Here is a 17,523-nt window from a genome sequence, read left to right on the forward strand (position 1 = left end):
ACTTAGTCTCCACCTGTCAGGCCGTTGTCCTTGTCCTTGTCACTTCTTTGTGCGCTGAAGTGTGTATTAATGCAGAGAATAGGACAAGCAGGCTGTCTTGTGTATTCCACGTTGGTGTTAGTGAATGGAAATCATTAATATGGACCAGTCTGTGAAATGTATTGCACCCAGGCCACTTCAAAGAGCGACCAAGACTGTAAAAATACAGTTGTTTATTAGAAGCTAGTCGCATTTAAGCAAACTCCTTCAAAGTGCATTACTCTGGCTGGAAATTATGTAAATTGTTGTGAGATGACCATCTACAGTAAATGCACAGTGTGACAAACATTCCCAGAAGTTTCTTCCATGGATTTTTGCCCAGCTCCTTTCTTCTTATTCCTACATGTTATCTCCTTTAAGGGTCAGTTCACCCAAATTACACAAACAGATTATCTCTGGAGCCATCGAGTCATGCAGACAGTTCGGTTTTATTTGCTTTTAGGATATCCATCACTCAGATTTCTGCTTTTAGCCCCATACAATGGTGAGGATACAGCAGTACAATTCTTCTGAAAGTTCTTTATTTGTTTATTTTTTCAACTAATCTCTCTTCTTTAAAGTAAAAAACTGTGGGAAGGAATGTTTCAGATGCATTTCCTTTTGGCTCTGAGCTCCACGAGTTCAGTTTTTATCGCATGAGTGCTGCAATGATGATTTATAATCTGGTAGAAGTAACTCTTTAACGTTATGGTTGAGTAGCCAGGACTTGGACAGATATACCCAGAGGCCAACCACATGAGGAAAACTGATATGCTGGAGAAACCGATATGTTTACATCATCAAATGCTGCACGTGCATGATCTGGCATTTAAAGTTGTGGAGTTAACCAGGTATGAGGTCAGGGCCTCAAATCACTTCTATTGTCTATTGTTAGTTCAAGTGGGGTGTGGGGCTGTTAGCTGTGTGTTTGTGTGTGCGTATGTGTGTGTGTGTGCGTGAGAGAGAGAGAGAGAGAGAGAGAGAGAGAGAGAGAGAGAGAGAGAGAGAGAGAGAGGTTATTTAGCTGTGCAGCTACCTGTGTTTCCTGTCAGTGATGTGACAGCAAAACTGCAGCTTTACTGTGTGTCAGAATTCACATGCTTAACTCCTGTTTTCCTTCCTCCATCAGGCTCCAGGGAAACAGCCTTCACCTACGCCATCAGCGCAGCCGGTGTGGTCAATGCCGTCAGCCGTGCGTGCCGCGAGGGCGAGCTCTCCACCTGCGGCTGCAGCCGCTCCGCTCGCCCCAGAGACCTGCCGCGTGACTGGCTGTGGGGTGGCTGCGGTGATAATGTGCATTACGGCTACAGGTTTGCTCGGGAGTTTGTCGACGCCAGGGAGAGGGAGAAGAATTACCCCCGAGGGTCACCCGAGCATGCCCGGATGCTGATGAACTTGCATAATAATGAAGCAGGGAGACAGGTATGGGACAACGAAAAAAAGCTTTATCTCTCAACAAAACCATCGCTGTGTTAACTTTCCCAAGGTTACTGTTGTCTTCTTCATATGTTTCCCTGTCAGGAATGTGTGTAAGCTGAGTGGGCCTCTGATTGCCTGACCGGGCAGTATTTATATGCCTGTGTATGTGGGTTATTTATTGGGAGGGTCCAAATGGTATACTGGTAACGCCCTTGGAGTCTGGCGGGGCTGACAGGTCAGAGCACATTCCTCCGGTGTAACACACAGGCACATACACAGACATACAAAAATCCAACACTGAGAGGGGCTTTAAAGGAAATTTTACAAGACATTAAAAACAAGAGAGACAGACTCAAAGCTGGGGTGGTATGATGGTCATTAAGCTTCCTTTCCACTCCAGTTACTGAACAATGGCAATGATGGTGATTCAACAAATGGTCTAGTAACTGAAGTTGTCTGGAAGGTTCTCAGGTAGGGAGAGAAAGAAACCTCTTGCCTTTCTCTCTCTCTCTCTCTCTCACACACACACACACACACACACACACACACACACACACACACCTACACCTTTCTCGTAAACTCTCCATTTGCCCATTCTGGTGTTCCCTGGAACAGGAGAACACGTTTATCTTCACTTAGAGAAGCTTTGTTTAAGCTGTTTACAAGACAGAGACGCTGCCTGTGCGTGTGTGTGTGTGTGCTCACCTCAGCTTCATTTGATTTGTGTATGAGACGGTGAGCCTAGTTTTGTGCATGTGTGCGTCAGAGGTCAAAGGTGAGGGTCTGGAGAGGTTGTGTTTCTGCTGAGAGTCCCTTTGGGGCTCTACGAGAGTATATGAGGGAAAGATCTACTGCTGCAGCAACCTTTCACACGCACAGTTCAGTGACATACGCATGCTTTTTTGAATGACTTTTCCTCCTGTCTCCCGTTTGATCCTTTGCTTTCATTGTTGTCTGTCCATCGAAACGGAAGAGAGGCAAAGGGAGAGATGAAAAGGAGGAGAGCCACAGACAGGAAGACAGTTTCTCTCCTTCTCTCTATCCCCCCGGCCCCACCCTGCTTTCTGTCTTTCTATCGTGGACACGCTGGTTTGTCCTAAGCAGGATTTGTCTTGCTTGGTTGAACAAGGCAAACCACAGGGCTTTTGTGGAGGTGACAGCGGTGTCCGTGTGTGTGTGTGTGTGTCCATGTGTGTGTGTGTCCCCGTGTGTGTGTGTGTGTGTGTGTGTGTGTGTGTGTGTGTGTGTGTGTGTGTGTGTGTGTGTGTGTGTGTGTGTTTGCAGCCTCATTTGATTTGTGTGAGCGGTGGACAACGTGGTCGTCCGTGTGCACAAACGTCTGGAGACAGAGACACAGGGTGAGGGATGGACCTCCGTCACACTTCTGCGACTCTCAAAGACTTTCGCACACTTACACACACACAGACACACACACACAAATACACACGCAGAGAGCTACTAACTTCCACTGTCTCCACATAAATCAAATGAGGCAGCGCTCGTTACACAGACCCAAAAAACAGCCAGACATACATTCCCGGCCTTTTTTGAGATGCCTCTGCTCTGAACACACAAGATCATTTTCAATCACTATGTCAGCCCCCGGGTCCTTTTGTTAAAGGGGGGGGGGGGGATACACACACACACCACACACACACCACACACACACACACACACAGACACAGCTCCTAAACCCCTAACCCTGTCTGAGTAAAAACCTATTGTGCCTGACACAGAGACTGTGTCTCCACCACGGATCACTGAGCGTGTGTGTGTGTGTGTGTGTGTGTGTGTGTGTGTGTGTGTGTGTGTGTGTGTGTGTGTGTGTGTGTGTGTGTGTGTGTGTGTGTTCATCAGGTCCAGTGTCACTGTGCCTAGCAGGCATGACCTACCAAATAGCTCAGTGTGATGCTGGACACACACATGCATGGTTTGGTTTGAGCAACATGAGGCTATTGGCAGGTAGTAGTATGTAATGAAAAGCTCTATACATCAAACAATGATGTTCAGAGTAATGAAGGAAATGAAACAAAGTCACAAAATTAAGCACTGGCTGTGAAGAAATGTTAATTGGGAAGATTAGCACAGAAAAACATAGTAATGGCCTCCCCATCCTTGTTACGTGAAATGTTACTGTCGCTGTAAACATGTCATAAACCACACAGTCGGGAGTCTCAGTGAAAACAAAGGCTCGTAAAATTGGCAAGGAGTCATAAAACATGAGAATTTCCTCCTTTAAACTTATATCTGAAAGTTTTTCTTAATTCTCAGAGTCCCATTCTTCTGAAGCTACAACACATTTCTGAAAGGTTGTATTATATGGCCTTTCTATTTCTTCTGTTCTTTCAGTTTAAGTTAAACTTAAGAACGTATCAAAGAGAGAATCACCAAAAATCATTTTACCCTTCCACAAAATGACACTGTCCCCTGTTCCCCGACTGACGGGGGGTCACTGAGGTCGGTTCATGGGATTGGAGGGTGCCGAGTGCTATGCCTGCTGGGCAGTAAAGTAGAGGAGAGGGAACAGGGGTGGAAGGTGGGGGTCGCTGGGGAGGCTGTTTGGGACGCCGGGGTTAACAGAGGTGAGAAGGTAATTGAGATCAGGCAGTGTGAGGAGACAGAGTGATGGGTTTCGTTTGTCTGAGGGTGAATCGGGGGAAATCGGGAGTCAGAAGAACTCGATTCGGCAAGAATTGCGTGGAGATGCGCTGGAGTTTGTTTAAGTGGTTGTAGGTGCTTGCACAATACCAAGAACAATTTGTACTTGTTTGTGTGTCTATGCTTGGGGTGTGGGTGTGGGTTGTTTGGTTTGTTTATATTGCAGTTTAATTGACCTGGTAAAGCTGCAGGGGTGAAGGGCTCCCCCTAAAGCCCACTGCTGTGAGGACAATAAATCTTAGATTTCCTGTTCCTGTTTTTCTAACAAGGCCAAACGCTGTAAAGTAGGAGCTGTTTTATCTTAAGGAGGAAAAAAAAGCTTGTTCATGTGTTTAAATCAATAATTGTCATGTTCCAATTATTTTCAAGGGATAGTTTTTTATATGGGAACTATGTGGGAAAGACTACTTACAATAGAGGAACATTTCCTCCAGTTAGCGGGCCTTTTATTCCAAGTCAGCTGTTTGTTTTACTTTGGTGGGGTCATGTTGACAGCAGCGTCGAAGAACAGCACATATGGAGAAAAAAAATCATTTTCTTTGCTTTCCATTTTCCCTCCTGTTTATCTGTTTCACTCTGCGTTCATTGTATAGCCCACCTAACAGAGGTTTCTTAAATAAACAGATAATTTTGCCTCCACAAAGCCAGTTTTGGAGAAAATGTTGCAGTGTGTGTGTGTGTGTGCAGCAACGTTTGTGCAGCAACGTTTGCACAACTCATCTCTTCTTTATGTTTTGGGGTCTTTTAATTGGCCGTTCCAACAGTGTAGCAGCTCCATGATGCTTTTTTATGTTCCCCTCTCACTATGTGCTCGCTGTAATGATGAGAGCTGAGCAGTTACAGATTTTTACCACTAGATGGCAGCAGCTTAGCAGCAAATCGATTGTAAATCTGCACCACAGAGCTGGAGCTAAAGCTGCTGACCTGGAGGTGAGACTGAAGCATCACAATGACAGGTATTAGGAGGAAAGAGAAACATGGGTTATTTTGCTTCAGCTTGTGCATAGTAATCCCTCCCACTGCACTTATCTTAGTGTATTTTACTGTATATAGTAACCTTTAGTAGTATAGTATGTAGACTATTTTTCTTTTTACTAATATCTCTTTATTCACTTTTTCTTCCTGTGCTTTGTGAATTTCCCCCATGTGGTAGTGTAGTAGTAGTGAAAATTTATTGTGTAAAAACTAATGTGGAGTTTTGGGGGGTTTTGATCTCTGTATACATTTTGATTATTTAACATTTATATCTTTTTTCTATTACTCCAACAGGCGGTTTACAACCTGGCTAATGTGGCCTGTAAGTGTCATGGAGTTTCGGGTTCCTGCAGTTTGAAGACCTGTTGGCTCCAGCTGGCCGACTTCAGACATGTTGGAGAGTTCCTGAAAGAGAAATACGACAGCGCAGCAGCCATGCGGGTTGGACGCAAGGTACTAAATCCATTCATGTCTCTGTCTCCTCCCTCAGGAGCCATTTGAAGTATTGCCTCTGCTAATTCTGTCCTTGATCCACCAGGGAAAGCTGGAGCTTCTAGACAAGCGCTTCAACCCACCCACCACTCAGGACATGGTCTACATCGACCCCAGCCCGGATTATTGCCTCCGCAATGAGACCACAGGATCGCTGGGCACCCAGGGCCGACTGTGCAACAAAACCTCGGAGGGCATGGACGGCTGCGAGCTGATGTGCTGCGGCAGAGGTTACGACCAGTTTAAGACCTACAAGCACGAGCGCTGCCACTGCAAGTTCCACTGGTGCTGCTACGTCAAGTGCAAACGCTGCACGACGCTCGTGGATCAGTTTGTGTGTAAATAGCGCACTTCAGGATTTGGAGGAGGCGGCGGTGACGACTAAGGGCGCCGGAGGTGACGGGACGGTGATGTTTCGAGAGTTTTGTTCAGGATTAGACGCACAAAAATCAGATTTCTGACAAATGTCCTCATCTCCCACCATTTCACATCAAGCCAAGCAAAAAGCAATAAATAAATAAATAAAAACTGCATAGCACCTGTGCAGCATATTTTTTGGAAGTAGATAACACATCAATGGATGGAAAGGTAGGGCAAAAGACACCTCGGATTTTTATTTCCCCCCACCCTCTGTCATCGCTTTCTGCTGTCGTCCTGATCACAATCATAAAGGAAACAAGCAAAGCTGATGGACAATGAATGATACTGAGGATGATCTGTGAGAGGAGATGTGACTGGTGTGAGATAAAAAAAATAAATATATAATTAAATAATAAATAAATACACAACTCTTGATTGCTATTTAAAGAGACTCAAATAAACCCAGGACACAGTTTGGACCCCACCCTTCAGAGAAATCTATTGATGCTTTGGGAAAAGTGATCACTTGTGTCACCATTGTTTGTTGTCTGACCTTTTAACCCTGCGAGAGAGATTCTGAGATTTAAGAGATGTGTTATCATGCACGGCAGAAATGCAGAAAAGTTCCGATTGGTGGTGTAAATAAGGTAGGAAATTAATCAAAAAGATGAATAAATGAAAAGTAGGAATACACAAATGCGCGCACAAGCTGCATCTGTTTCTGTTTCACAACACAGTGAGGTTCAGGGAAAAAAACTCTTCAAAAGACTAAATGCACCACCTGTTTTGTACAAGTAGCAGCAGAGGGTGTAGTTGCTGCTGTTCCTTGTATCATCAAAGCAGTAATCCTGCACCCGTGACCTGACAAGTGTGACTATGCAGGTTAATGAGGCTTGGTGGTTGAAGCCATCGTGACACCACGGCTGTTTAAACAAGCAGCTCACATCGGCCGTCCGGCTCCGTGACCTTCACGTGACAGCAAAGTGAGCGAAACCTCCATTAGTGAGATTAATGTGCTGTACCTGCCTTAATGAAGCCACACTGAGAGACACGTTCGCTGTGAGTGGACATCTTCATCTTGCGTTGTAGCGCAACTCGATAAGAGCAGCAAACAGCCCCCGTGGTGTCGACTTAGCAGTCCTGTCGTAGCGTGATTTTTAGCCTGTTTCTATTGGCTCGGTTGTGATACAGATGTTAGATGCAGTTGGCACGAAGAGGACAGAGTGAGCAGGCGAGGATGGAGCGCGCCGTGGAAACTCATGAACGTGCAAAAACAGAGAGGACTTAAGGTTTATTACTTTTAACAAAAAGAACAAATAGTAGATGAGAACAGAAAGTATATTTTATTATTGTTTTTGATTCTCCTGTTTTCTATGTTTTTATACATGAGCATTACTGTGTATTCTTTTGATAAACTACTCTTTGGAAAAATGAGGTTTTCTGTGTTTTAAGTCTGCTGCAGTTCTTCCAGGAAAGTTTTTATCCAGGCCCTGTCTTCCCCATCAACATAATAAGCACAGACACGTCTTTGTCATCGGGGTGGCTGTTTTCTCAGGTACAGGCAGAACTTTATTAGGGACAACAAGACATTTAATCTCGACTTAATCTGCACATTTACATTTAAATGAACCTTAAATTACTCTTTCTTGATCATATCAGTGTTACAGTAGCCTAAAGACATGAATGTTCTCACGTCCATTGTTTTTATGTGGATGTATTGGTTTTTTCCAATATAAAAATATAAAATATGATGTATATTCATAAATGACCTTAAGGATCTGATTTATTAGTAGCTTACACTTATTAATCATTCAGTTTTCTTAACTTTCTCACGCCTCCTTGAGACCTTTGATCCCATCAGATGGCCAAACAGCTTGTCCAGTCCTGGACTCTTCTTCTGCTCTTTTATATCTAAATCATCAAGGCTGGATTCTCCCACAGCCTCTTTATGGAACCAGCAGGATGGCTTCATCATGTATCTGCAACTGTAAAATATCCCAGCAGAATTTGCCCAAAGCTGAATGTCAAGTGCACAGTCACGGTTAAGCAGGTCTGTACGGTGACCTTACTAGCAATCCCATTACTTTTAGCTTCTCACGAGTAATTGGATTAGACTACTGACCAGAGCACCATGACCGACCTACAGCGCTGTCCCTCTGTAATCCTCCTCACCTACTTTTGTAGGCAATCTGCACTTGCTGGTTAGGTAGTATGATCATTTCAGTGTGCACGTGTTGGTTGTGTATCTACAAATGCATACCTATCAGCCACAATATTAAAACAAGCTCCATGGCAGAATTGGCCTTCTTCAGCCAGACAAAACTACAAAACGAGGCAGCACCAAAGCTCTGCAGATCCTAATCACATAAAAAAATCATTGGTGTGTAATTAAACAAGGAAAATCCTTAGGGGACCACAGGAAGAAGCAGGGCTGCTCTCAGTATCTCAGCACTGGACACAAGGGGACATCCGAACCCACCGTTTTAGGCAGGTGGTTTTAATGTTGTGGCACATCGGCATATGTGTGCATTTAATGGAGATTAGAAGAGTGAAAGTGTAACCTGATGGTTGGTCTAATCCTTTTTACCTGACAGCCATCTGCTGTTGTGATGCTGCTAAGTTGAGCTCTCTGAAACAAACAACCAACAGTGAGTAATTCTTCCTTTCTTTGATGAGGCCTTCTCATCCCGTGAGAATATTACTGGTTATGTTTACAAAAATAGTTCAGAAGAGTATGGATGCCAAACTGTCTGACTTAAAGATGACCAGAAAATGTTTGCAAACCGGTCAGGAACACCATTAATGAGACCCGGCTCCAGGAAGACCTCTTGGCGTCTGACTGCCAGCTTGTTAGTTGTTTAGCCTAACCAGTTTAACGGCATATTTTCTTCCTTATGCACTTGGACTACATTACTGTGACAATGACTCACACAATTTATCATAACATCATAACATTTGTTTCCTTTCTCAGAGGTGTTCTGACATTGAGCAATGAGCTCATTTCCTGTACAACCTGTCCTCCCCACATGTTGGAGAAGGAGTTGGAAGCTCTGGTTGCTTGTCCCATGTCCAGCAAAAAGCAACCTAAGAGGCTGAAATCCTCCATTATGGGAGAAAAAATAACAGCAAATAGCTGTGAACTACAACAAATCTGATGTGTTTTACTATGCAGAACATGTTGTTCTTTGTACAAACCATAGTGAGTCACGGTGATAAAGTGTTATAATGTCATTGGTATTCAACTGCATTTTATTTTAGTTACTGTATTTAGCATCAACAAAAAGCTGCTTTTCATCATTTTACTGAGGCTGTACATTATGCCAGAAGCAAACTACACATGGGGATGTCACACGTGGTGTTTATAGATTATCCAGCAGCTGTTGTGGTTAAAGAGATCTATATGCAAACTCTCTGATCTGGATTAGCTGAACTGAAGGAGAGACACAACCCCACTTTTTCAGACACACACACATGCGCACAGTAACTCAAAAGCCTGATTCTGAGTCGGCTGCTCTGTTTGTGTCTTTTTCGTAGCTCAAAGACCAAGTTAACCAAAGATGCTCAGACACTTATCCATAAGCTCATTCAACCATATGCTTTCTGTAAGATTTGGCCGCAGCAGAATGGATCACTGAGTCCCAATGAACCAGAACATCTAATCTTCTGTAGATATGGAAAAACCATGTATGGTCAGTTCCCACATCAATACAGCAACAACTTCTTTCATCCTTATTGACGTTTATCGCATGGTTTGTAATTGCACAAAATGCCTATTCAGGTTAAAAAAAACACTGCACAATGAGGAAAGATGTAAGAAACCAACATGTTTATTAATGAAGAGTGACGCCAAACATAAAGCAACCAGGCGTCACGAGAATATACTAACATCAAGTTAAGCCAGTCTTGTTAATTATTCAGGGCCTTTTCAAGTGTTATGCCAAAACAGACTCAGTATTCAGATCTAGCAAGCTACACCTAAGGAACAAAACAATTAGCAATGCATAGTCTTCTTGTCTGGCTTGGCAACTTTGCTTAACTGAAAGCTACGTTAGTTAGTAATTAAAACTTGCCCTGGCCTGTGAAGGAGAGAATGAGAGGTGCAGTAACCTTAACAGGTTTGGTGGGTGTTACATCAGGTGTTCTATTCTTCTGTAAACCCTGCGAGGACACGTGCAAGTGACCATGGGGGGGAAGCTTGCTAAAATAAAACTTTCTATTGCTTTATTTGAACCTGTGGAGATGAGTTTATTCTTAATTACAGATAAACTTTTCTATCACTAACAGTCACCCAATTTGCAATTTTAATATGCTGTTCTCTTCAAGATAATTTTTAACCATTTTAACCGTAGTTGGCAGTGTGATCCAAAAGAAAATGACTCTGAGTGACACTTACCTTAGCAAAGAAGAAAACACAGGTGTGAATCTGGTTTAGGTGTGTACAGGTGTGTTGTGTCATGTTGTGGATACCTGGATCCCAGCAACAGTTGAAGAAACACTGTAACGCACGCCTATTAAATTCTGCACTGATAACTAATGGAAAGTTACTTATAATGTGAGGTAAACAATGACTTATTTGAGAGAAATCAAGTCAGTTTCTCCCCGGCATTTCTTAATTTTCTACTTTTACACAATCAAGTTTACTGTGCACAGATTAGACTTGTAAATGCTCAAATGTTCATGAAACATTTAATCATTATGATTTCATTATTTAGCCAAATAAAACCATCTTCCTGACTTTAATAAAGCAGGCAAGTCTTCTGTGTTTCTCCACTTGTTACAGAACCAACAGATCATTCAAATGGCCACAAACTCCAAAATAACACAGAGCAACAAAAAAAAAAGCTTTAAATCAGTAATCAAGGTTATGCAAACCTGCATGACCACACGACTGTGAGTTCATTAGAGAGCTGTGGAGCTGGAAAGGTGTTTTATAAGCAAATGTTTAGATCATTTCCTAATCAAGCATTTGGAAGAAAAATGTCAGTTCCCAAGCTTTATTTTTGCACGTAAACATTTAAAGTGCGACGCTGAAAACTAATTCCATTGTGTAGTTTGTCTGCTGTATTTCCCAGCAGAGAAACTGAGCACACTTTGTCATGTGCTTTTAAAAAGAGAAAAATTATCAGTTTTGGTATCAGTACACAAGGTTAAAATCACATTATGTACTCATGCGCTCTAAGTCCTTGACATTTGAAGAAACATCAGTTACACCGCAAAGTAAACAAGAAACCTTTGTGAAAAGATATGAAATCTGTGATGGTCGCTGAGATAAACTGATTTGCTTGAAAACATTTTTTATCAACAGCAAAAGTTCTAAAACCTCGGTAAAGATATATAAAATTATAATTTACAAGTTATATGAGATCCTGTCAATATTACCAACTTCTTTGTTTTGCAAATGAATCCAATTCTTTTCTCAAATTTTTTTTTTATTTAACTGTACTTATTTTTGTAACACGCAGCATCCTTGTTTTATCTGTCTCTTTGTAATCTATATAGAGTCAATCCAATGCACTGATTCAAAGAAGATAAAACTTTAGTGATAAGATATCCCAATTGCAACAGAAGAACACAGATATAATCAGGTCAAAGTTCTGAGGTAACGTCATCATGCATTGCCTGCCACAGAGATTATCTGTTTCAGCGCAGCAGTGGATATAAGATTTTAGTGTTTTCAGAGTCAAGTCACTCCTTCCAAATACTATTTCTTAAAAGTAAGACAATATCTGTTGTTAAACACGTGGTTCCAGCAGAACCTCTGAGCCTGGTTCTGCTTTAGGTTTTTTCCTGTTAAATGCTAGCTTTGTGAAGTGCTTGCTCTCAGGAGGTTGTTGGATTGTTGTGGGGTCTTTACCTAATCGTAAAAAGCGCCTTGAGGTGACTGCTGTTGTGATTCAGCGCAATTTAAATAAACCTGAACTAAACTGAATTGAAATGGTACTGTGAACTTGCTTAAGCAGTTCAATGTTCAATTTCAATTTTCATCGCACGTGACCAGGAAGGACAAGGTTAGAAAAGAGTATACCAGAGGAACAGCTTGGGTTGAGCATTTTGGAGGCATAGTTAGAGGGGCATGGCTTAGATGGTTTGGAGATGTGCAGAGGAGGATAGTGGATATACTGGACAAAGGATGTTGAATATGAAGCTTACAGGCAAAAAAAGAAAGAAAAAGAGCACAGAGAAGATTCATGGATGCTGGAGATGCAGAGAGTTGGTGTAACAGAAGAGACAACCAATAACTGAATAGTTTATTGGTATATCAACATAACAATTTGCCTGTAGTTAGCAACTGTGATCAGTAATACACTGTTTAAGTCCTATGATCTGCAAAAGCAAACCAAAGAAACTCGCATGTAAACATGTTTTTGTTTGATTTGATTTATTGATTTATTGATTAGCATTCAAATATCTCAGTGAATACAGAATAAAGATTACCACAAAGCAAGAAAGCACGAGACAAGGCTAATCAAAAGGTATTGGCTGAAGCATTTGCTTATTACGCCAACCCTTTTAACAAAAGATCTTTTGCATGCAGCTCCTGTACACAGGGCTCGAAGCAAAGAATAAAGCAAAGCAAAGCAAAAACAAACAAACAAACAAAAGAAAAGAAAAAAACTTTCCACCTTAGATAAGTAACTACATCAAAGCAAAACCATCAAGAGTTTCAGTATTATTATTTTTGCTCTTTTCATTCTTGATTTATATATTTCTCTATTTTTAAACATGTTTTTAAACAAGGAAAATGAACTACACCTTTTAAAATCACTGTCATAACTATTCCACAGGTTAACTCCTCTAACAGAAACACATCTCTGCTTTATATATATATATTTGTCCTTATCTTGTTTTTTTTTTTAAAAAGAAATCTGTTCCCCTTAAGTCATATTGACTCTCTCTGACTTTAAACAGCTTCTGAGTACTTGTTTTAGATCAGAGACTGACACTTTCATAAAATAAACAAAATGATGTCTCAAAAATACTTGATAGCTTAATCAATATTTTAATTAATGATTAGTTGCAGACCAAATACACGAACACTGGATTGTTTAGCTAATGTGGTTTGGCAGGTGATTGCTCAATTTCCACATACACTGAAAAAAATATGTTGTTGGATTTACTTAATTCAATGGTGGACATTTGTTGCACACAGATGTTTTGCTTTGGCAGCAACTTAAACAATTGAGTTAAATTAACACAATTTATTCATGTTCAATAAACTTGTGCAATTTGTGTTGATAAAATGTGACTTAAACATGTTTTGATGAAGTAATTTGAGCTCTTGGAATATTTTAATCCTTCACAATTTTCTCACGTTATCCCAACACGATTCAATAACTTTTACCCAATACTACTTGGTCACTTAAATACTACATGTTATCTTCAAATTACATTTTGCTATTATATTCTAGTATCAAATACACAATTTTCAAATGGAGGCCTTATAACAGATTGTATTGTTCTCTTCCAAGATGGTTGCTGGCATCCACCAGTAACCTTTCAAAACAAAATGTCTAATTTCACTGCATTGACAGTAGGTAAAGAATTAAACTGACATTACTCCTCTACTGAATCTATATAAATCAACAGTTAAATAATGTCAGTTCTTCCGTGTTCTCTGGAATCAATCACAGCAAAGAAATTGGACTGTTTCTTTTGAAAAATGTTGGGAAAGAACAATACAAAACATTCTATTTAAGGCCTCTAACGTCAAGATTCAGTTAAACAACAATTATGACTAAACAATTTGAGGTAATGTTAGTTTCCATTAACATTAAATTAGGTTACTGAATTGGCAAACACCTTCCTATTAACACTACCCATTTTACCCCAATAACTAAAGAAATTAGCACTTGCAGGTCAAAACCTTTATTCAAGAGACGCAAAAATAACATTGATACAGTGACTGTCAAAAATTACAGCACTGATCATACTGTGACATCTTGGTTCAAAACAGCACACTTAGAAATATTCAACGTTCTTTACTTCAACTGAATGAAACTGAAAATACCATTTCACACGACCCATATGGGATATTTAGACTGCATAACTGTTCACGCTACATCTCTTCACTAGTAAAAGAAAGAAAAAAATACAAAGAGAAATTTAAAAATGCTGCCAAACAGACAAACAGAACTTGTACAGAGCAAAAGGAAAAACAAACAACAACAAAAAACGGCTCGTCCTCATGGCAGTTGCAGAGTATATAAAAATGAACCCTGCGATCCGTTCCTGGAATTGAGCTTCAAAAATGCAGCAGAACAAGTGTGAGATTTAAATGTCCTCTCACCTAGAGCTGGTCACCTCACATGCATAACAGTGAGCTTCGTTGCAGGAGCAGTTTTGTCTTAGTTGTGAGCTTTTCTTGAGAGCTGAGTTGCATCCAACTCCATTACCACCCATTGAATCACCTCAAAAGTGTAGCAGAGTTGTGATGGGTAACTCATGTTGAAGGAATAAAAAAGGTCCAAACAGCATGGCTACTGCAAAGGTCACGTTATCCAGATCTTGAAGAACAACATCAGAAAAGTCATTGCCTGCCGCATCCTCTGGAGACAGATGTTCATTGTGGTTTTCTCAATCTGTGCAGTGGCCTCAGTCAAGTCCTGGTTAAACACAAAACATTTCTTTAAGATTCCTTTTTAAACTCATCTCTTTTGAATCTACCAGTTCTAATGTTAGAGTAATTTAAACCAATGCAAGCAACATAGTAAATAGCTATAGCCAAAGAGTGGCCTGCCATGCTGCCATTCATGGTCTAACAGAGTTTCTAAGAGAGGGTGAAAAACATAATAATTTCAAATGCTTTACATTAGTTTTTGTTAGAAAGACACCGGCCCATCAGAAATCCAGGTTATGTCACTCAGAAGATGTTAGAATTTAGACTTTCAGCCCCACAATTTGGTTAGCTGTTGGTCAGTTGGTCATTTTTTCAAACAAAAGCTAATATAAATATTGGTGGGATTTTCCTTTGTTCATTAGAATGACAAATTTAAAGTTTTTTCACACTGATGTGACCCCTAATACAGGGGTGGGGATGGGGCCTCAAGGGCCGGCGGCCGAGTTCACTACCAGGCCTCATGTGAACTTCAAATTATTAAAGAGGACTACTGGTCCTAACCAGTCCAATGAGGATCAAGTGGATAACTAAATGCATTTTTAAATGTTGCAAAGCCACAATCTACTCATAAAACACTCACCATGAACTCCTGCACCAAGATGTTGCAATTGTCTTTCACACAGATGCGGAGCACTTTGATGAGGGACTCCGAGCATTAATGTCATCCTTGACTATTATAACAAAGAAAACAGAGATTTGTGAACTTTTCAGTAGCACAGAAGAAAATGATCCCAGACAAAAACTCTTGACTTTTTAAACCAGTCAACATGCAACACCAGCATCTACAAAGCAATATCAAAAGTTCCTGTTTGACATCAACTTTATGGCTATATAGTTTCCAGAACATTTATTTTTAAAAAAAAGATAATTTTTTCTCAGTGGGCCAGTAAATGCATGACGAAAATTATGGCATCCTTTTAGTGGAATCATTACTCACAGGTAATAGTTGACTGTTTCAATGGATGTAGCATAAAAATCTTTTACTGACCTAATGCAATACATATACACTTTGTAGTTAAAGAATTTTAAAGTTCTTACTGTCATTATGGCAGCTACATCCTTTAGCTTTGTGCCCTGTTCCCCCGATCACTTTGCAAACACTTTCAGCAGACTGTCAGAGAAAAACTCAGCTCCGTCAGAAACCTTGACTGTAAAGGCATGGTTGGGATGCACTGGAATGCTGCATTTTATCTGAAATGACATAAAATTATTTTGAAATAACAGCAGGCACTGTGCTTGGTTAATCAGTAATGTTTTGTTGAATAAAAACTGTGTTTCCAGATCTTATGGGATTAAAAAAAATCCAAAGATGTTTGTTTCTGATTTGCAACCCAACAACCCACAAGTTACAACCTCATTTCAGTTCAAGTGTGCATTAATGCGAGTCCAGTAATCACCTTTCTGGCAATACATACAGGTATAAGTTAAACCTATGGCAGATTTTGGATCTCTCAGTTGTATTAATAGGGTGAGTATGCATGCACCTAATAATTATAAAAAACCTATTATAATTAAGTTACAGAAACGAAAATAGAATATACTTTCTTACCATAACACCTTGAACCCACAATCCATCAGCTGACTCCTGGTGAAATGCAGAATAGAGGTCATCTCTCAATGTGCAGCAAAAAAAACAAAAACAAAAGGACAGCAGGTGAGGGCAGGAGGGGTAGGGATGTAAGCTAGCATAATGCCGCTGATGATATTAGCTCAAGCTGTTCAATGTCCAAAATCTCACTAACACCACGGTGCAGTAAATACACAATGTAACTGAAGAGTCAGTTGACAAATCTATTCACACAGAAAACCAAATTATGTTATGAGTGCCTCGTAATTAGGTTTAATGTGATATTACGGCTCTTGTGCCAAAGACAAATTCAAATGAAAAAGCGCCAATTCTTTGACAACAGATAAAACAGCAAATAAGCTAACGGCTCTTTTTTAGCATGTTACATGGCGACACTCTAGACGTTTAACTACATTTGGCTGAATTATGGTAAAAATGAATTCAAAAAATCAAGACATACCAAAAACGTAGAGTTGGCTGCTCGACTTGACTGAGATGGATGCCTTTTTTAAACCACGATCCAAAGCCCGCGAGATGAAATCACGCGTGGTTTCACGAGATTTAACGTTGCTATCTTATTGACTTACGTCACCTGAACATGATATGAACAATTTAATACACCCTTTCTGCATATCATGTAGTTTTTACACTATATAGTTACATTTAACTTTAAAACATGAGGCAATTGTGTTAAATGCATGCAAGATGCTTACATAAATCCAAGAGATGGCCAGTCCCTTTTTTTCAGTGTAGCAGCTGCTTGCCAAACAAGTTTTGGCAAAGATGAACTGCTGGTTTAGGGCATTGAAGAACACTGTAGTGCACAGATACCTAGCTCACATTATATAAATCTAACTATAACATATATTCGTCTCAAGTGCGGAATATGGTTATAATGTGATTTAATTCTTGATCATTTACGATTATAAACTCGGCCTATGAATAAAAACTACAAAAACGCTTCTTCGTTTATGGAATGTACCTTTCTGTTCCTGATAGTCTCTGATTGGTGAGTTTTCATAAAGTGCGATGTGATTGGCTCATGCAAGCTCATGCGAGCGGCGTCACTCAGTGAATGCCTGCCTCCCGTCGTTTCTGGGTCCAGTCTAGTCCAGAGACTGTGAGAAGCTGCTTATAGTGGAGAGAGCAGAGCAGAGTACCCACCACAACTCTCCCTCAGCTGTAGTATCTATAGCCAGACTACGGACAGACCAGGTCATCCGGAGCAGGTGAGTACTACAATTCTCATTTGTTTCTGTTAATTCTTATTGTTGTTGTTCTGTCTTGTTTAGAGCTGTTTTATTTCTTGTCGGACTTTCCTGGCGTAACGTTAGCGCCACCCTGAATGTAACCTGCCAGCTAGCAGCTTTGCTATTCAGCTAATTCTGGGCTGTCAAAACAACGGCATAGTCTGCTA

At 40.6% G+C, this 17,523-nt stretch overlaps 2 protein-coding genes and 1 long non-coding RNA gene across 10 annotated transcripts in view; 2 read left to right on the forward strand and 1 right to left on the reverse strand.

The window, feature by feature from the left end:
- wnt5b (wingless-type MMTV integration site family, member 5b) overlaps nt 1–7,357 on the forward strand; it is an 84,170-nt gene extending 76,813 nt beyond the window's left edge. For all 7 annotated transcript variants that reach the window (XM_085387261.1, XM_085387263.1, XM_085387262.1 and 4 more), the window contains 3 exons: nt 1,148–1,440; nt 5,365–5,523; nt 5,609–7,357. In XM_085387261.1, coding sequence (XP_085243387.1) covers nt 1,148–1,440; nt 5,365–5,523; nt 5,609–5,908 — 752 coding nt within the window. In that variant the 3' untranslated portion in view covers nt 5,909–7,357. The remainder of the gene's footprint in view (nt 1–1,147; nt 1,441–5,364; nt 5,524–5,608) is intronic.
- A 6,785-nt stretch (nt 7,358–14,142) lies between these two features.
- On the reverse strand, nt 14,143–16,852 carry LOC146650007 (uncharacterized). Of its 2 annotated transcripts, none has more exons than XR_014908343.1 (6): nt 16,820–16,852; nt 16,567–16,698; nt 16,089–16,124; nt 15,578–15,730; nt 15,120–15,210; nt 14,143–14,525 (listed from the first exon to the last, which is right to left on the reverse strand). It is a non-coding gene; the product is annotated as an uncharacterized LOC146650007 (long non-coding RNA). The 2 variants fall into 2 exon arrangements; XR_014908342.1 differs by having other exon boundaries at nt 16,089–16,152.
- A 332-nt stretch (nt 16,853–17,184) lies between these two features.
- adipor2 (adiponectin receptor 2) overlaps nt 17,185–17,523 on the forward strand; it is a 31,601-nt gene continuing 31,262 nt past the window's right edge. Inside the window, exon 1 of the mRNA XM_085385892.1 lies at nt 17,185–17,335. The gene's annotated coding sequence lies outside the window, so the exon portion shown is untranslated. The remainder of the gene's footprint in view (nt 17,336–17,523) is intronic.

Source organism: Rhamphochromis longiceps, linkage group LG17, assembly GCF_057381845.1.
Source record: "Rhamphochromis longiceps isolate RC_006_pf linkage group LG17, R_longiceps_female_GT1.1, whole genome shotgun sequence".
Lineage (NCBI taxonomy): Eukaryota > Metazoa > Chordata > Actinopteri > Cichliformes > Cichlidae > Rhamphochromis > Rhamphochromis longiceps.